This window comes from Papilio xuthus, unplaced genomic scaffold (assembly GCF_000836235.2).
Source record: "Papilio xuthus unplaced genomic scaffold, Pxut_1.1 DF825946.1, whole genome shotgun sequence".
NCBI lineage: Eukaryota > Metazoa > Arthropoda > Insecta > Lepidoptera > Papilionidae > Papilio > Papilio xuthus.
Genome location: NW_013532703.1, coordinates 10,781,321 through 10,803,215, shown reverse-complemented (window position 1 = coordinate 10,803,215; position 21,895 = coordinate 10,781,321). Strand labels below are relative to the sequence as shown.

The following is a 21,895-nucleotide window of genomic DNA, read 5'->3' as shown; positions in this document are numbered from 1 at the left end:
TACTGTATGTTTTTAATTCTGACATAAATAATTAAACAAAACAACGAAATAACTATGAAATGTCTATCAATTACTTCAGACAGACACATTAAACAGTTTATTTATCAGTACTAATCACTTAACCAGCTATAGTTTCATAAAATCCGTACAAGATATTGTGAAAGCGCCATAATTTTCACGAGCAGTATTAAAGTACGGCGCTAGTCGCCACGGCTGGCCACTATCTGAGCGTGCAGTCATTAACAGCGTCGTTGTTGTCTTAACTTATTATCGTTTAATTTATGACCACACATTACCGCTTAAGGCGCTATTAAGCTTCGCCCGGATCTTCCCCGGGAATAAATAAATCCACCAAAAGTTCACATGACGCGCGCCCTAACTCATTTTGTTTGGCGCCACTTCATAGCACGTGCACTCGTTAATTTGTCCACGTCACACAATAAAATGTTTTGTATCCTTGTGAATTAATTTAATCAACAATCAAATAAATCTAATACTACTGGAATAATGACTATTTAATAACAAACTAGAACTTTTGCAGAATATAGATAGAATTTAGTCAAATAAGTATTGTGTTTTAAATTATAATTACAAAAAAGTGTTCACTAATAATCTCTATGAATATACACAAATGTAAATAAAGGATTAATTTTGTTAATTTTAATTGATGTGAAATGTCTTAAATCTGTTAAACAAAGTCGAATAAGTAATGTTAAAACTGATTGAACGAGTTAATTACAAAATGAATATCTCGTCTCCTCTAAGGAATTAAGATTCATGGCACTTGTACCGTAAATCCGATTCCCTGCCCTCCATGCTCTAATTATACATGAAAAGGCAATTAAAGTTGGCAAACAGTACATTTGAATTAATAAATAAACATTATCTTCTAGGGTTGAGTTAAATATTTTCAAGGTTATATCATACTAGTTGTCGCCCGCGACACCGTCGGCGCGGAATACAAAAAAAAATAATTGCTTGCCTATATGTTCTTTCAGTCTATGTTCTACATATCTGCTAAATTACAGCGAGATCCATGCAGCCGTTCTGGAGATAACTTCTAACAAACATCCACCTAAATATTCGTATTTATAATATTAGTAAGATAATATGTGATTCCTACTTAAAATAGAAATTCGGGGTAGTGAGAAGGACGGTTTTATTTTTATTTGGCAATTTTAGGAAAACTAAATAAACTATTATTTTTCATCAATCAGAAAAGGTAACATTTTATTTTTATATTTAAAAATACAATCCTTTTATAAATAAAATCACTTTAAACTGATATAAAAACGGCTAAACACTCACGTATATTCGTCCGGTGGCGGCACCGACTAGTTTCGAGCCCCCCCTTCATCAGGATGAGTGGACGCGGCCCGTCGCTCACTGACGAATATACGTGAGTGTTTAGCCGTTTTTATATCAGTTTATTATAATGTCTCACTAAAGTTTGAATAATTTAAAATCACTTTACTTTACCTATGAAAAAAAATAACCTATTGTGTCAATTCTCATACGCACCAAAACTCCGATCACTTAAATGGAACCACATTTTGTAACAACATAATGCGCCGGGAGATTCGCAGAATTGCTAAGTAAGGGTTGCAATTCTAAATTCTACCGACAGGTCTCGCATTAAATAGAGACATGTTTGAAATGTTTGAATTTTCGTATAAAGCGCTCGTGATGCGAGCTAAAATGCGTTTTATGTTAATCGATGGACGTTTGATTTTCTGACACACGTTTAGTTACGGAACAAATACATAGTTGGAATGTAAACCGTGTTTTGTTAAATTTTGATTTCACTCTCTATCACTTACTTTTTTAAGTAATTAACACGTGTCATTAATTATAAAAACATAAATTTCAGGCAATGATAAGCCTGAAATTTAAAAAAAACTTAAATCGTAGCCTAATATGTTCTTCCAGAAGTTCTTGTACATCTATGCCAAATTTCAGCAAAATTCTTGAAGCCTTTCCGGAGATGTCTTCTAACAAACATCCATCCATACATCCAAACATTCGCATCTGTATTGTTACTTATATGTAACCTCTAGAACTTTTCTTTTTTATTGGACGTGAGTTTCCGTAGGTGCTGCATCAGGAAAACTTTTCACAAAGTCGTTATAAAGGTTGTCACGGACCTTCGAATTATAAACATCGTCCAGATGTTGCAGATAAGAGGAAGAAGCTTTTAACCATAATACCAGATAACTTAAGTCAAACACACCATTGCTCTATGAATTTACTTATTTAAAGTTTACTATTATGTTACTAAAAGCAAGTTCAAAGGAAGAATACTCCAAAGTAATCTGTTTTAAGATTTTTTTTATCTTGATATTGTTCCTACATTGTGATGAAAATATGTAATTATGTTTTTCAACTTTTGATAATTTAAATAAATTATTGCTTAACTAAAAATCACACAGAAATTACATTTCAACTTTATTTTGTCCTAAATAGCATTTTAGTTTTACTCAGTTATTGAAAATGTTTCATAAAAATAGTTTTTGGTTATCTGTATTACTAGATTCTTTTTGTAGAAAAAAAGTATAGATAGTCTGTGTAAAGCCGTACATTTGCAAATGTCAGTTAGCTCCTCTGTCCGTACACGTTTACGTACATTACATAAGTTGAAACCGATAAGAACTACTGTGGGTGGCACATCTAAATGGAACATCTCCTTTTAAGTACCACATTTCCGTTAATTACTTGAGTTCTAATTTTATATCGCAATCGTTTCTTTGGTATTTAAAGATTTCGATTTGTGGTAGTTGGAGAATTTGATTTGTTTTTTTTTACCATAAGGTGGCAAACGAGCGAGCGGCCACCTGAAATCGCTGAAATAGCGAAGCGTCCGTTGCCCATAGACATCCACAATTGCAGATACGTTACCTACCTTTGATCGACAGGGGAGGAGATTTACAGAAAGAGAATATTTTCCCCTCCCATGCATGCCTTCATCCGGAAAATCCACTTCCACTTCATCCTTTACTTATAAGAAAAAGAGTGGGCAGGACTGAAATTGGGCCCCCGTTACCATACTCATCAGATGAAACGCGAATTTATTGTACACTAGCTGTCCTCCGCGACTCCTTCCGCGCGGAAAAAAACATTAGTAGCCGATGTGTTCTTCCAGAATATGCTCTACATATGTATGCCAAATTTTATCAAGATCTGTTCAGCCATTTTGGAGATGCCTTCAAACAAAAATCCATCCATCTAAAAATCTTATTTATTATATTACGTATGTTAAAATGACAAAAGCGATTTTCTTTAAGAAAATGTTTTATATTATTACAAGAAACCGCATAAGATAATTCAATACTTGACAAAGAATGTGCTCTGTCGCAACTTGCTCGGTTTTGTCTATACTAATTAGGTTTGCCCTAATGAATACAGGGCGGGGGTTCATCCGTAGTTGTCTGGGTAATTAACAGCTGAGATAGGAAATATTAATATTTATAAGCCTCGGGGTCGAGAGCAAATTTTCGTTATACGTTTTAACAAGCCCCAAGCAACCCGATGAATATTACACATTGAAAATATAACTTACGTCGGAATTTATTTAGGTATTCGATACTATGTTTTTGTATGCCTTTTTCGTGTTCTTTTTTAATTTTCTGTAAAAAAAATATGTTTTCTGGAATATCTATTGGTTATGAAATATGCTAACAAAAATAAATAGAGAGTACTATTGAAATATAAAATGTTACTGAAAAATCGAATTTCGAGAATTTGTTTCTTTTCTATTTTCTGCTACTGGGAATTTTGCTTTAAAAGGCTTTAGGTAAAGTACGCAGAATGTTAAAAACTTTTTTATAAAAGGAGGTTATTATGTACCTTAGTACAAGTATGTAATGTGTTTAAGAAGTTCTAGTAAGGCTGGTCATAATTGAATTTGATTTTTCTCGAATGTACGAGATAACGTAAACTGAAGATTCATAATTCAACTCGTACATGTAATTAATATTGTTAATATAATATTATGTTTATCTCTTTTCTGGTTTTCTAGCTCTTACTTTATTTTCTCTGTTTCCTCGTTCTATTTTCTTTGCAGCAATATTTATTTAAAGCCGAGTAAAATCATGCTAATCTAAATTAATGTAGAAAAGAATAAACAAAATAAACTTTACGATATATTCCAAATAATGAAGTAAGCTTGTATATTAACGTTGTTATTTTAATAGAAATAAAGACATTTACATTACCCGAATGTTTTACAATTCATAAAATGTTTCCAAATTACCATATTCGTATAGAGATCGCGCATTGAGTGCGAGGGTTACGGCTTGTGAAGGATGTTTTATTGCACTTTATATAGATGGATATTATCAAACTTAATGGCCGTATTATGTATAAAATCACACATTGTTAAATCACATTTTATTTTTATTATATCAACGAAAAAAAATCATTTTAAGCTCGCTACACACTTCAACTTTTAACTAAACAGTCGAAATTTTCAATTGAAAATTACGTGCAGAGGCAAAATTGAGAACTGTACAGTTTAAATGACGGCTACAATTTTGTCTACAAGTTTTTAAGGAGGAAGGGGAAATATCCTCTTTCTGTGTCCCATTCTCTGTCGATTAAAGGTAGGCATCTGCAAATGCAGATGTCTATGGGATACGGTTATTTTTGAGAATTCAAGTGGACTCTAGCGAATGCTAAAAAAATTGCACACAAACGTACATTTCGATTGTTCAGTTAAAACTGTGCAGTTAAAATTGAACGTGTGTGGCAGGCTTTATGTTGAAATTTGAATTTTCGATCTAGAGTCGTGTCATTGCCAGTGTAATAAGGCGATGTTTTTATTACAACAGACCCATCTAATAAGCGGACACTCGCTGTTTGTGAACAAACAATCTCATCCCATTTCGTAATTTTACACCTATATCCGCCGGCTAACGCAACAAAATTACATGGCCCAAATAAGTTGAAAAAACAAAATTTTCTTTGGTCACGCGTTTACTAAACAATTTTCGCATATACGTTTTTAAAAAAGGCTGCTCCCTTATTATTTATATACATTACTAGCTGTCGCCCGGGACTTCGTGTGCGCGAAATTTTGAGTAATATTTTTTTAGTAAACAATGTCTTTTTCCAGGCTTTTGGCTTACATCTATGGTATGCCAAATTTCAGCGTGATCCATGCAGCTATTCTGGACATAGCTTCCAACAAACATCCATCTATCCATCCATCCAAACATTGGTATTTATAATATAAGTAAGCTGGGCTTGTCCTAAGTGTTCGATATTTTTACAATAGAAAGTTTTTCCCCTTATCTCTAATGGTCATTCCTAAAATTGGAGATCAAAGATAATAAGTCCCTAGCATTATTTAGGCTATTTATTTCTTAGCCAAATTAGACGTCTTTATTAAATAATTTAATTTGACGTTCTAAGTATAACTTATTCAGGCATTATGAGGTTTCCAGTTTCAATTATATTTAAATAGTTTTATCAAAAGAATCAAATATTATTATATATATATATTATGTTAGATATTACGAAATAAAATTCTAATAATAATCAAATAGAAATTAAATATTTTTATATAATAAGTAACTGAGAAGATATATTTAAAATGCTACGAAAAAAAAACTATAAAATTGTCTTAATTCTTCAAATTAGATTTGTTCTCATATGATGAATGCCAAATTACTTCATCGATGATCTTTAAACTTTAGAAAATGAAATCTTAGTAACATTATAAATGCGAATGTTTAGAAGAATGGATGTTTGTTTGAAGGTATTTCCAGAACAGCTCAACGGATCTCGATGAAAATTGGCAAGGATGTACAATATAGTCTGGAAGAACACATATGCTACTAATTATTTATTTAATTCCGCGCGAACGGAGTCGCGGGCGATAGCTAGTAATCAATACAATATGAATTTCTTGTGTGGTGATGTGTATTTAGTTTCTTATATATGTTAATCATAAAATGTTATTATATTGTCAAAGATAAATAATTAAATAAAGCATGAAGATTTCTCCTAGGCGTATATGATAACTGCGTTAACTGCTTAATATTCATGAGTGACTAACTTCTCTGTGAAACTTGTGACGAATTCTGCGACTTGTTCTTTGTATAGAGTTTACTCGCATGAATATGCGCAAAAGAACTAATCTTAGTCTTTGCTTATTTCTTTTTTAATAAACATCTGAAAAATAATTACATGACTTTATGTTAGTACAATTACTAAGTATAGTGTGAAATAAATGTTTAGAGTAAAAGGACTGTTATAGTCTTTGAGAGAAATTTTCAAGAGACATTCGTGGTTGTGTATACAATACTTTTCTTGGTTACAGCAATATTATTTTTCAATGAAAACACCCTGTGTGTGCCTAAAATTAGTTAAGTATATATTTTTAAAATTGTACCTAATAAATCACAACTATAACAACGTTATTTCTAATGAATTACATCGAAGACCATTCAATCTCTAGACTATTCCTTGTTTGTATTTATCTAAGATTAAATTTTATCGAGTCTCCAGCAATAAAAGGATTTCAGGAGCAAACCGATTGAGGTTTTTTCTGAAAGCGACGAATCCTATCGTCTAAATAGAAATCAATATCTGAATCGGTTGTGAGTTTCTTCTTCACAAACCATTTGCTATAAGAAAGTAGTACTTTCTCAAAGAGATCCCGATGGCTCTTATTTTAAGGACCTTTAGGATCATACTTGGAGAAAGCGCAGTGCCTTTGGGACCTCGCTTCCGCCCCTCTGAGAAATGCCCGAGATAAGAGAGACGTTTTGGCGCCATTCATGTTTATAGCAGGGCAAATGGCCCTAGAATACTGCGGTACTTATTATAAACAAGTACCCACACGCATTATATTTAAAAGCTCTTAGCTAAATATGAAAATTTTCTATTGAATAGCCAAAATTAATCCTTTTCTTAGTTTTACTGTTAAATTTTCTCACTATATGTCATAAGTAAATTACTAGCATCAAGAGATTACGTGAGTAAATATTAGAATCTTGACAAGAATGAGCCACGAAAGTAATTTTTTGGAATATACTAAATACGAGTACGTAAGAGATTTGAGATCTTACTTCAATTTTTACATTGACGTTCATTTGTTTAAATTATATAAAAACGAAGGGTAAAAAAATGTAACTTCAATAGAAAACTATATAAACACACAAATCGGTAAACAATTATGTACTAAAATAAACAGCAACTGCCTATGTTTATGAAGGGGAAGGAATGAAATAATTTTGTCAATTTTCGTTGAGCGTAGTCACCGTAAAATTTTATGGAGATCGTTTTTGATGGTGCGCGAGAAACAACTACCATTAACAATGTGCCTTCGCTATCAAATTCCGAGCTGTGACATGTTATTTAAGGTCTTCTTAAGTTATATATTTCAATTAGGACCCCTCTTGATCACGGGCAATGAATTTAACGATCGGTAACAATTGGTATTCTTTGTTATTTTTAACGACTATTAAATACTTTTCTTTGATTTATATTGAAATAAGACATCATTTAAAATTTTGCAAAAGATAAAAGATGTAATTAAATTTAAATTAAAAATATACAGATAAATAAACCTTTAAAAAAGACTAACAAAGCACTTATTTATTACACGTGCATAATACATTCACTAATATTGGTTTTAAAAGAAAAGATGACAATTGGTCGCAAAATATAAAATTAATAAAACACCTAAAATGTGTTATTAAATTAATAAGTGTAATAAACAGAAACAAAACAACATCAAAACAAAATTTAGAATTATATAAATTGTTAGTTGAATTTGGTTTGGTATAAACCCGCCTCTCTGTCGGATGTCCTCCGGGACGCTTGTCGAACAAAGTTTTTGTTTTATCAAACTGCTAATACCCATTTTTTGTTTTATTGCTCAAAAGCTCGAAGGATTTATGGCCTGACCACTTTGCATTAATTTCCCATTCATTATAGATCTCTTGTAAATTTAGTAGTATTTTTTTTATCATTTCATGGTGTGAAATACTCACAAATTATGTACATTACGTATTCAAGAGAGGTCTGCAGAATATTGCCACTTGGAATAGTACTTACGAATGCAATAGATTCATAGTACAACATAAATTTTAAGATGACAAGCTGAGGGCGTAGTACGAAAATTTGCAAAAGAGGATTCGTAACGTTATTGACCAGATTCGTATATCGGTATCAGGCGTACCATGACAAATCTCATACAGATTACGACATTATGTAGATGACGTTACGAGAACGCATATCTGTAGTCGGATAATTATTAAATATGTTTGTATTATTAAAATAAATGTTAAATCTAAGCCATCAATTTATTTTTATGATGCTCATCATTTTATGGTCAGTAAAACTACGACCACATCACATGCACCAACCATGTTATGTTTATTTGAACCAATTAAGGAAACGGCTTGTTATTTCCCAATTATTAAACTGTAATAAAACTTTCAATCAAAATAAAATGATTTGTTTTTCATTACGTTACATTACTTCATATAAAATTAATCCAAATATTTTTCAACACATTAAGATCGTCGTAACATTGATAAGATGAAAATGAAGCAGTAAAATAGTAATAGTGTAGAACAGAGGCATGGATCACTGTTATCTCGTGACTTTGGTGAGGCGCACATCGCGCGGCCATTAATGAAGATTAATTGTTGACGACGAAACACATGTAGCTCTGCTAATGTAGTCCGCACCTCTAATTGTGTGGAACTATACGATATTATTAATACTCATAAGGAGTCATATATTATAATATAAATCATGCTCTATGTTATATAGAGTGTTTTAAAAATATATTTGTATATTATATTATCGTCTCGAATATTCTTTTAGTGCTTTGGTACTTCATAATTTTATTATGAAATTTTATATCTTCATCGTCAACGTCAGTGCACTATATGTCTCCACTAAGGGGCTCGAAGCCTACCCTAAGTTAGGGGTATATGTTATTACTCTTTATCTAAGATGACTGAGATAACGGCCTATATAAATAATTATTCACGTTAATTAAAAAACTAAAAAATGACTATGCCAATGTTTGTTCGTTTAAAATATCAAATACCTTAGAGTTTAGTGACTATTTCTTTTATAAGATAAAGATTTATCAAGACGATATAAAGCTGTACATTTGGCGTTAGGCAATCGGTTGTTTCGTCTTATCTCAAGGAAGTGTCGTGTAGTTCCCATTGTATACCCTAATAGTCGTAATCGACTGCCGAGGACGCGGCTAACGACTCTTTGATTAGAACTGAGCATTAACACATTTAGCTGTTGGCACGAATTCTGCTCACAACTTGATCATTGCAATTGTTACTCATGTTACAAATAATTTAGAAATGAGTACGGATTAAAAGTTGTCTAAATTTGGATAAGTCATAGATTTTAAAATATATAATATATGTAAATGTATAAATTATAATATAATATAATATTGATGTATGCACAACACATAGAAGTTATATTTGTATGGATGTGTAAATTTTCTCAAGATGAAAATTTAGATTTTTTTACGCATTTTTCAGTTTTCATTGCCATTCGATGTTACATGGTTCAAGTCTTACAAAATTGCAATGTAACATTTCTAAAATGTATAAAACGTACTGGCCGTCAATAATACAATTCAAATAGAGATGAGTAACAAACCTCTATAAACGTACTCTTATCCCAGCCGGTGCAATAATATCTAATCCACTTAAGGACCCTTACAGGCGAAAACCCATTTCATTACATCCCTTACAATGGTGCATTAAAACCGACGACTGGGCTTTGGGGAGCTTTAAAACATAGTTGCAAATCTGAAACTAAAATCACTTAACAACTCCCAGTAAACGTACTTAGAAATCATTTATCTGAAAGCTGTTCCCTTCCGCTATCAAAACGGTATCAAGAAGGGCGAGGAACATAAACTCGACCGCCCTTGCAGTTAGATAAAATAAAAAGGGGCGTCAGATTCACTTGTGTCGCACCACACGTAGGGCGGCCCTTCTGCCTGTCCTCCGTAACGACGTCTTTATATTGAGCTATCTTCCCATTTGAATACGTCTCATATCTCAAAATGAAGGGTACTTAGTGTAACGCTACGAAGAATATTGAATATGTTTTACCGCTTTACTTCCTAACGTTATTTCAGCTGTTACGAGACTTTTTTTAAAAAGTTAATTTATGTTTAAAAGTCAAAGGTTCTTTATAACCGATTTGCTATCCCATTTTATTTATGATGATGGTTACTAAGAATTTTTTATCGAATTTTTTTTGTCTCTTTCCAATACTATTTAACGAATGTGAAAAATATTTGTTATTGTGATAAAATACCAAGAGAACACCTCTGATGACACAGTTTCTAGATATTTATTTTTGTCTTTATTATGATTTCATAGCAAAGCTATGTTTTCTATCAGATTTCACTGAAATCAAAAGAAACTTCTAAGCAGTATATGTAATTCAAATCTAAGTGTACACTAAAATATGTATAAAATATAGAGTAACTCAATAATCGAAAAAAGTCGGGAGTAACTAAAATCTACGTTTGTAATATAAAAAGGTTAGACGCTTACCTATGCAAAAGAAATTAAGTAGGTAAAAAGAGATTTACGTGAGCGGAATTGTAAGGGAAAATTATATTCGATGCTGGTGAATATTTCAACGGTGACATGTTTACGTGACATAATTCGGACCGGTCCGTCGCCGCGGCCCTGCTGCTGAGGTGTTGCGGTATTTATTACAAGGGATTTGTTCGGCCCTATTTATGTGAGATTTGCACAGATACGAATAAATTTATAGCCACAATCTAATTAGCACGTAAGGTCGGTGTTAAATTCTATTTGTAATTTCAAATAAATTATTATATTTAAATAGCTGATAAATTTACAATAATTTTGTAAACTCGGTATCACTTTAGTTTTTTATTTTTCCTAAGGATTATCATGAAAACATTATAATTTTGAAAATGTAACTTTGGAACTGTATTCTGAATTAATAAAGCCAAAGTAAGCTTTTAACAATTGGTATGTTCTCTTTCACAACAAAAAAAGATACAATTGTAATAGAGATTTCCTTTTCCTTGTTTGAAAAGGATAATATTTCTATTTCTTTTGAAGTTGCTATTAGTAGCAGCAGTGGCAAGCATGGGTTTTAAAACAGTCGTTTAAGCAAGTCTTGGCTTGAAGATATTGTCGATGGGTGCGAGGTGTAGGTTCATTTCGGCAGAGGCGGAGGCGGGGCGAGTCAGCATCTGGTCCGGTAATTAAGAGCATCTGCCTACGTTCAATTTTGAAGCGCGGTGGATGAGAGTTGGCCCGCACGCCGTCGGGTCCATTTGGGAGGGAAGAGCAAATTGCTAAACTTTCAATTAAAGAGTTGTTATTCAAACCGCTCCCGGTTTTCTCGGAGGAATTATGTTTTATTTCGCAACGAACTCTGATAGATCCTTGTTTCGCATTTTGCTCGGATAATGTTTTAGATCTTTAAAGGGATGTTTTGAGAGTTGAAAATTAACGCTTATTATATTCAGACCTTGAAAATTTCTCAGATGAATTTTAATAAGAAAACAAATTTAACATTACCTCTGAACGCTATTATACCTTCCAATTATACTTTAACTTTGAGCCGCAATTGGGTTTAAGTGAACTAAAAATACATACACCACACACATTGATCGAAATTTTGTAAATGTATTTGACATCTGCTGAAACCATTATAGAGATTTCAATGTATAGTTTAGTACAATAAAGAAAAAACATCCTTTAGCATAGATACATAAGAATTCCTTACATTAACGTTGTAAATGTTAAATTTATAATGTTCCGAATTATCACAGACTCGACTCATCTACATTCATCAGTAAATAAATTATACTTGAGAGTGAATGTTACTTCGTGATACGGTAAATTAAGATCATAACGTATGGCTCACTGCATACGATAGCAGCTGCCCTACTTGTGAACTCGGGGCTTGTTTAAAAGCCACTGAAAAATATTCTGCTATATTATCTTCATACGAGCTTGCAAACGTTATCACTTGTTTTATTTTATACATACTTTTTATACTCTCGTAGTGTTTTTTTTTGCTTTCACTAAGTAGATGTGTTTAGTTTAACAATAATGTTAGTTATAGATTGTGTAATTTTTAATTCTCTAATATTTTATAATAGTACTTGTAATTCTTCACAATAAATATAGGAATTCTAGTTAAATAAAAGGTGAATATAAGAGTGATTAGTAAACCTAAATTTATTTTCATTTCTTAGAGTCTACAAAATATTTCTTGCATTCCATGTGGTAGAGATAAAAGGTACTTTACCCGAAATATAAGTTATAATGTTCAAATATCAAATATACTGCAAAATCATTGAATATTAAACTATAGATATTAAAGCAGTTATCCTATTGCAGCGGTGGCAGCTACAAATATTGCGTCTCGATGTGCGGCCGAGGGTGGCGCCGCACGGGGCAGCATGCTGGCGCATCTTCTACTACTTAGCACCGCCCTCGCGGCTGTCACCAGCGGCAAGCACGGTAAGCTATTGTCAAACCATCTACCGCTGCATTTCAATACTCCGAGTTTTTTCGTATAATTTACGTTTAATGATATAATAATATACATATGTAATGTTAACTGTAATGTCCTACCTCTTCAATGGATTTACTGATTACCGACACTACAACACGTAATAATTGTACTCCTCAATCACTTCTATTGCCCACAAGTATCCAACTGTCTATGACGCAAGTGACTACATAGTAGACTAGACTACCTTCTTTGAGGTAACAATACTCTACAGTACCCCATCTAGATTTTCTCTTCTCTAGCCTTTCGAAATGCAACGTAGATGAAAAAATCGTATAACATCAGAGCCAGTCTGACCATAATATCTTATTAGTCCTTTTGTAAATGATTACGATGTTATACTTTTGTTTCAGTCGCAAAAAACAGCGATGAAAAACTTTTACATTACTTCATTTAAAAAAATGCCTTCTGCCCGAAAGTCGTTGTTTGCTACTAACAATATTAGAGTCTCGGTAAGTTAAAAAAATTCGCGTAAAATTTACATAAACCTCACCCAAGCTACGTTACTTTTTCACCTGTTTTTCACTTTACATCTCTCAAACGTTCATACACTCGACTCAGGACTGCGTAGCGTACTAACAAAAATCCGTTGATTATAAAAGGAGCATAAAAATAACAATAATAAATATTATTCGTCTTTATCTACAAATGCTATTTTTATAAATGTACGAAATAGTTTTAAGAATCACGGTAAAATAGACCTTCGTAGAACTCAAAAAATACGTTATATAAGACCACGAACACATATTTACATACATAAACTGGTTACAATATGAATGTATTATATTTTGAAGTTTGTATTGCATTAGACCCGTGAATAAATGTAATGTAACAGTACTATTGAATGACTTATAAGTAAATTTAATCACAAATTATCATTTAGAATAGGTACATTTTTTATTTTAATACAGTTAAGAAATTGTTATTGAAAAGAAACATATCGTTAAAATAGGATTTTTCGCGTAAGAAACTTGCTTGCATTACTCTTCTGTTTAAACTTAAATATTAAAATATCAGCAACGAAGTGGAAAAAATACACATACATTTACTTATTTGAGAAAAAAATGTAACCAACGTTGCCTTTGTGAACTGAGAACTGGATCCCCAGAGGTTTATGTCTTTTCGGATCAGGCGGCTTACCGTAGGACGCGCGCGAAAAACTCCTTTCCCTCATAAATATTTACTTTATGAAATAACGCGCCCCAAGCTCGGCTTAGTCTTACATACCGGCTGGCGGCAGGTGATAACTGCCAAATGACAAAAACACTTATTTACACTTATATTTCTATTAAGAAAAACCTACTTCGAAAATGTCTTCGGTCTTCAGACATCTTATAAAGTTGTAAGTTTAAGTACATTCTTTGAAACTCTACACTTTCATAAATCTACTACGGACATTAATCCGATTTCATTAGGTTTTCAAATTAATCAATTTAATTATAATAATGTATTTAGTTGGATATTGTAAAATGTAACCTAATAATTATTATGTGAACGACTATTGTAATGACGGAAGATAGATCAATCTGGAGGATGAAAGAAACAAACAATAAGTGGAATAAGGATAGGTAGATTATGATGACGATTATGACAAAAATGTGGGTTACAAGAAGAAAAGTATTACTTAATACTATGTTAAATTAAACTTATCTTTTACATTCTCGTCAATTTAGTAATTTAAAAATAAAAACAATTGAAAATTAATGCAGTATACGACTGTTTGAGTGACGTGCGTAGCGCTGAGTGCTACGCCGTAGCAGTACTAATGTCATTACGTATCCACGTATGAGAGCGTAAAGTGTTGTTTGCGAAAATAGCAATATTAAAACGTAATACACTATTTTATTACATGACAACGGATCATTAGTTCAATGCCACATATAGGGAAATATTTACAAAACACTGCTGAAAATAATATTTGCACAAAAACACAGATAGTTAAAATACGTACAGCGTAATATGAGAACGTGGATTCGAATCATATTGTCATTAACATTTAGCCTAAGTTAAACTAGGCTTAGGCTAAATAATTTCATATTATCAATATATATTCTACGAAAGCGGTTAAAATTTGTATCATGATGTAATAAAAAATGGATTAGGATGGTATTTGAAAGGCCGACCGGACGGCAACTTGCGGCCGTAAGATAAATCGTGCTCAATGCTCGATTCAGCTAACGCAGGGAGACGGCGGCGATTAATGGACGAAATTCATTAAGAAATCTTTGTTAAATTACACTTAAATAAAGCAAGAATAAAATACTATTAGACTGTTAGATAGTTAAAATACTTACAATTTAAAAATTAACTTAAGCTAACTTGTATTAAAGAGTTTCAATTCTATGTTATTACCTATTGAACTAAATAAATTTCATAACTAATGGGCTATTTTAGTATACGGTAATTGATATAAAAAATCCAAGTACAATATACTAAAATTACACAATACAATATCACAGCTTTGCAGTTCTTAGTAAAGACCTAAATTCAATAAATATTTTCGGACTGTCTTGTTAAAATTTGGCTTTTTTTTAGTTCATCCTATCATCGTAGTTGAAAAGACTACAACAAAAGGCGAATGCTTAGAAATCGCGAATCGAGTAGCAATAAAAAGAAAGGGATTCATCCCTTTATCACGGTAACGAGACGTTTTTCAAACCCCCTTTCATTATTGGAAGGATTTTCATTGGAAGCCAACATGTTTCAATTTTATTTTTCTGGTAAAACATCTTTGTTAGTAATAATGTTTAGTAATTATATTTTTCTGCTTCATTTAAAACTAGCTGCCAATCGCGACTCCGTTCGCGCTAAATTAAAAAAAAATAAGTAGCCTATGTGTTTTTCCAGACTATGTTCGACATCTTTTACAAATTTCATCAAGATACTCAGTTCTGGAGATACCTTTTAACAAACATTCGTCTAAACATTCACATTTATAATATTAGTAAGATAAATATCGTATACAGGATCGTAACAATGTTTTAGTATTATCAGCTTAGCACTTACAACGACATTGTGATGGCAAAAATCCCGCTTGGAAGCAGATCACGACTGCTGCGGAAAATATACGATCTCTTGTAATGAACTTGTGGAATTTAGAGTCGTTAAATTAAACATAATAACAGTGTAAATAGCTTGGCTCGAAGTTTTAAAACCTGTTATTTTTTGATACAAGAATTATACAGCTAATGCAATAAAAATAATGAAAACTTTAAATTTTATTCTCTAATATCTGTCTTTTTCGTTAAACCTTTGGTAAGTAATATGTCAGTATTCCTCAGGTATATATGTTTTTTATGTATGTAGTTGTAACCTCGTATACCATAACGGAATTCAAATTTAGTTGAGTCAAGATAGTCAGGATTATTGATTTTTTATTAAGAACGTGCGTTACACCATTATTTATTCAAATCAGCAGAAAAATGGGAGAGAAATAATAATATGTAAAATATTATTTTCCAGAACGTCACCGAAACATTATGTTTATCGGTAGGCGATGTCCACGCGTGAAAAGTTACATTCAATTAGTGTAAATCGATGACAGGCCGGCTCCGTCCGTCCGAGTGAATTTAACGACCGCCGTCAGAAATTCAAATTCAAGTTAATGTTTGGTTTATTTAACTTGCGCTTTTCGATAAACAACACTAACCGTTATTGCCTTTGTGTTTGTATTGATCTATTCAAGCATTGAAGGCCTTTTAATTGTGAAATGTCGGAGCAACTCAAACAGTAACGCTATTAAGTCAATTGTGCTTTAACAACGTTTCAACTGAAAATCATTTATAAATAGCGGTCGCCCACGACTTCGATAGAGCAGAAATAATTAAAGTAGATTATATATTCTCGCTTGCATCAGCTACCTTCCTGGCTAAGTCTCGTCAAATTCGTCCCCACCGAGTGTCTCGGAGCCTACCCTAGGTTAGGGGTGATTAGGCCATAGTCAACCACGCTGGCCAAATGCAGGTTGGTTGACTTCACACATATCTTTGAATTTATTCTCAGATATGTGCAGGTTGCATCACGATGTTTTCCATCACCGTATGAACATCGGATAAATGTACATATGTAAATCGGAAATCGAAAAACACATTGGTACATGGCGGGATTTGAACCCAGGACCTGCAGATTGCAAGTCAAGTGCTTGACCCCTGATATGAATTACCCGGAACAATGAATTATGAAGATTACCCGGAACAAATTCAGCTTTACAGACAGACATATAGACATATAGACATAAAGATAGACAAAAATTTTAAAATTAGATTTTCATTATATGCTACTACTAAGTTCCTTGTCTTACTTCCATACCCAGGATCGTTTTACTTAAGACCTTTGGAAATAAATGAAAAAGGTGTATAAAATAGAATTTCATTCGGCAATCCCTTAAACCAGCAGAAAACGTTAGCTCAGAATAGACTCGTATCACAAATATAACGAAAAAAACTAAGAAATTTTATTCGGACGGAAACTGAATACATGTATATTGAATCAAGAAAATCCCTGAATAATTGTTGCATTCGTCCATCGTGCCGAGACGGTGCTTTATATAGAAAATATCTTAAAGTTATTTCCAATATCTTTTTTATCTATTCTTTATGTTGTATGACTCTAACATAATTCGGAACTGCGGCTTGTACTAGGTTACTTTGTGTACACTCGACATCAAAAATAAGTTGTACACATTTTAAATATCAATCTCTATTCTAGTACGGAGTACCGACAGCTGCATAAATTTACATTTACAATGCTTCAAAAACTAACATAAGGCGTATAAAATATATGTGTATACATGCCTCCGTTCGTATTATATACATTACCTTATTACCTATATTAAATGTTTTACCTATACAATTTTGTCAAGTTTTGTAAAAATATTTATGCAGCTGACTGTACAGTCGCAAAGTGGCTACTTACACTTTTAAAACCCTGAACGATTTAATATAGAAAATAAACTATACTACTTCAATACTGAATTGAGTGGTAATTGATTTAGAAGAGAAGCGTTTACGTCGACCGTTAGACTGAACATTGTATCGCCAATGATTATTGATGGGGAGTTGTACGCGTGGAAAGTTACATTCAATGTGACCCGATGACGCGCGAATTCCGCCTATTTGAATGAATTTAACAGTTGCTTGCGTATACTAAAATTAACTTTAAAAGCATACGAGCTTTATTTTCGACAATATTTCATTTATGAACAAATTTAGTAATTAATTTTGGAAAATTATAATAAAGGTACAGGAAGCCACAATGAAGTTTAAAGATGTACAGACTTGAACATATAAAAATATATTTACATACTTACGAAAAATCAAACTTGAGATTTTTAAATTATGAAGTGTCAGTATTATCTTACCTGCAGTATCTTTTAAACTCTTTTATTTTATAAATAACTTTAAAAAAAACAATTCGCAAATTTTCGTGAACCTTTTTATATCAAAGCCCGCACTCTGTGATTACGCTTGGGACATAATTAGAGACTTAAGAAATTACATTATTTAGTATAACATTGAAACACTATATTTTTTAATTAGATTGTTTGTTAAAAATCGAAATGGGTGGGTTTAAAATCTATTTACATTTTATTTTAGAAGTCTTTTAAAAACTAGTGTAAGTATTAACAGAGATATATCGACTGGGAGGAGAGTAATATTTTACAAAGGTGAAATATACGTACGAATGTTTATTTGAAGAGTAATGAGGATTTAGTGAGAAAATAGATATTATCGTAAATATTTATACATTAATTCATATTAGCAATTTAAAACTTATTAAAATGTTTTACAGTTTTTACAACCAAATACACACATTGGCTTCCAAGCTTATTTTTCTTAAATAGCTAAAATTTAAAACGCAAAAAGGCTTTGTAGCTTTACATTTATTTAATCATACCACGTCCTAATTCTTGTTCGAACTAAATTTACAATAACTCCAAGAGAAAAAGTGATAATGGGTTATGATATTTCTTGGAAGCAACTCCGAATAAAAATTTAATTTATGATTCATAGTCTATAATTTATGATGTCTATCTAATATTTATTAAATAAATAAATAAAAAAATGAATGAATAAGTTACAAATTGTCGTATTAACATGACCAATGATTATTTGATTGTTCAGTATCCCTAACGAGTGCAGAGTTTCAGTGACAATAATTAAAACTTGTAATTGCAAGAAGCTGAAGTAAAATCTCTTGCGGGCTGCGCCGTCTCTGTCTTAATTTAATTGAGGTTATTTACATTTGTTACAAAACGAACCAGCTCATTCTCTTATATTTTATGTTAATAATGCCATATAAATTGTTCAAGACTTTCAAGTGACGTAAAGGGTTTAATTTAGTTGATAATTAAAACATTCATATAATTTAAATCACAGTTAGTATATTCATAGCGTCGAGGGCTCAGGGGTTAAGCATTTGTAATCTACAGGTCCTAGCTTCGATTCCCGCCATACACCAATTATGTTTATTGATTTTTGATTAACATATGTACATTTATTTGACTTATGGCGAAGAAAAACATCATCACATATCGACGAAGAAATTCAAAGATATGTGTGAAGTCAACCAACCCGCACTGGGTCAATGGGCTTGATTATGGCCTAGGCACCCCTAACATAGGATAGGCTTTTAGCCCGTCAGCGGGGATGTATAGTGAGCTGATGATGTATTTACATTCATCTAATAAAATCACTTTTTTTATAACTTGGCTAATGTTTAACTGATAAGTACTGCTGAATGCGAAGAAAACTTTAACACAGAAGATCGACCAATAATAAAGCTGTAATCTTATCTCGATTTAAAGAAGCTTTTGGCGCTTAATATATATATACGAATTTATCTGTTGTATTGCCTACTAACAATCCTCACTCCGGGTTAAATCGATTAACAAACTTCGTCACTGTTGTACTTGACTGAAAGGATTTAAAATAGGGTTGAAATGAAGAGTCTAATTTGCGAAGGAAGAAAAACGTGCAAACAAAATGAGAAGCAGAAGGTTTAATAATCTTTATGAGGTACAAATCGCTCGTTATGTAAATTGAATCTCTTGCAAATTTAAATCGCTTTCATAAGCCAATTTGCCCTGAATAAGAACAATAGCGGGCCATTATAATCTTATATAGCTATAAAGACGAAATACGATTCTCTTCCACTTTCAACGTTGGAAAAATATATTTGTGTTTCAAATTCTTTAGTTAAAAATATTATTTTAACAATGACTAAGTTAAATTTTATTTTAGAAAACAAAATATTATGTTAGACATTTAGTACTTATATTTACTATAAGAGCGTCGGTGGCTCAGGGGTCAAGCACTTGACTAGCCATCTGCAGGTCCTTGGTTCGAATCCCGCCATGTACCAATGTGTTTTTCGATTTCCGATTTACATATGTACATTTTATCCGACGTTCTTACGGTGAAGGAAAACATCGTGATGAAACCTGCACATATCTAAGAAAAAATTCAAACATATGTGTGAAGTCAACTAACCCGCACTTGGCCAGCGTGGTTGACTATGGCCTAATCACCCTTAACTTAGGGTAGGCACAGAGCCCTTCGGTGGGGACGTATAGTGAGCTGATGATGATGATGATGATTTACTATATATAAAATTGTAGGAATAAAGCATTTGAGTGGGAATAGATCAGTGTTAAATAATTTATATATACCTACCTATAATATTTCATACGTACGTTATGTTGTACGTGTTGTACGTATAGTAATACGTACAATATACTTAAGTTGGTGTACGCATTTAGATTATAAAAAAAAGATATATAAAAGAATGATTAAAAAGAAGTAAAACAAGTAAATTTGATATCCGGCACAATTATGCCCGAAGAATGCTCAACTGTTATTTGTCTTTGAGAAAATTCCAAACTCAATATCTGAATTCAAAGCACGTAACACGAAAATCGTCACTACAGCAAGTTTCCTTCCAATTTCTAAAAATTAACTGCATAAAAACATACTATATTCTTCTTTCTTTATTAGTTGAGCTATGATTAAAAGTTTAGACGTTTTAATTAGTTTTTTTTAAATCGACGCAGACGGAGTCGCGGGCGAACGCTAATATCAAAATAAACACAATACTGAAAAATCCTATTGAAAGTTTATCTAAGGCGGATATAAAATCGTAGCACTCACAAAACGAACAAAACAAGTAGTTGAGCACCACAATGACAGAGCTAGACACAGTGTCAAGTACAGAAAATTATGTCCATTCATCCCGCGCTGCCGGGGATTAAGTGAAACGGGGACGCATCTTCAGCTTGACTTGTGATCCCTCGCCCCTCGTCTCTCGCCCCGGCAGACTTTAAGCATTTCGTTTTACAACATTACTTCAGTTTCCTAATTAATAAAAAAAAATATTCGCGACTTTTAGCAAATAATATGCTTTAAATATTATCTCAAACTATGCATATTTTTTTCCAGGTCTTATAATATCGAACGTAATATAAGACCCCTAACAATTACTGTCTAAGATTTCAGATTAGCTGTTAAAAGCGTTAAAGAGGTTTGTTATATAATATGTCAAACTTAACTTAAAAATAATATGTCAAAAAAATAAAACTGTTAACAATAAAAATGTATTGAATAAAGTACAATCAAGTATTACTCTAAGAAGGTTTTATAAAGAAAAATGAGATATACAAAGTAAGGAGGATCGAATAGGCGAGACAGAAGTTAGAAGAGCCTGGATAATGTCCTCTGGCACTAATTAAAACTTTGGTAACTGAGGAAAAAGGGTTGAGAAATATGGCTTTCGCCGGATAGTAATAGCACTGCGGCCTTGTTTAATTCCCTCAGTTTTTCTTCTCGACGATTTGAATTAGAATATTAAGATTTTCACGATCGGTTAATTTTTTTTCTTACAGTCAACATTAACATTTTTATACAGACCTGTAAAGCGTTAGAACTTATCTCTTTCGAACGATTAATTTTAATTTCTCTTTTTATATTACAAGTTGTTTTATATTAAGAGGTCGATTTAGTTAAACAAAAAAGCTATTATTTTTAAATGAATAGACTTGCGCTTTATAGGTTATAATCGAATAAAATGAACTCAATTCATGAATGCAGAAAGTCTGCGAAATATAACGTTTCATGGAACATGTTTAAGAAATATTGCACCAAGTTAAAAGTGGAATAAAATAGATTGAATGCCAGTTTATAGGCGTAATTTCTGGATTAGTTTTATACTAGTTTTTTGACTTCTATCGTGATGAAACTGAAAAATTATATCCCTTATGACCATTCACAATATTTGTTGAAAAATATCATCGTTTGAGCTCTTTCTTTAATATTTTCTCTATAGTTTTCTT

The 21,895-nt window shown here is 32.2% G+C and overlaps 1 protein-coding gene across 1 annotated transcript in view; it reads left to right on the top strand.

Annotated features, from left to right (window-relative positions):
* Positions 1 to 21,895, top strand: part of LOC106124141 (lachesin) — a 40,009-nt gene that overhangs the window by 4,440 nt on the left and 13,674 nt on the right. The window contains exon 2 of the mRNA XM_013320610.1: positions 12,396 to 12,518. Within this exon, the coding sequence (XP_013176064.1) occupies positions 12,458 to 12,518 (61 nt within the window). The 5' untranslated portion in view covers positions 12,396 to 12,457. The remainder of the gene's footprint in view (positions 1 to 12,395; positions 12,519 to 21,895) is intronic.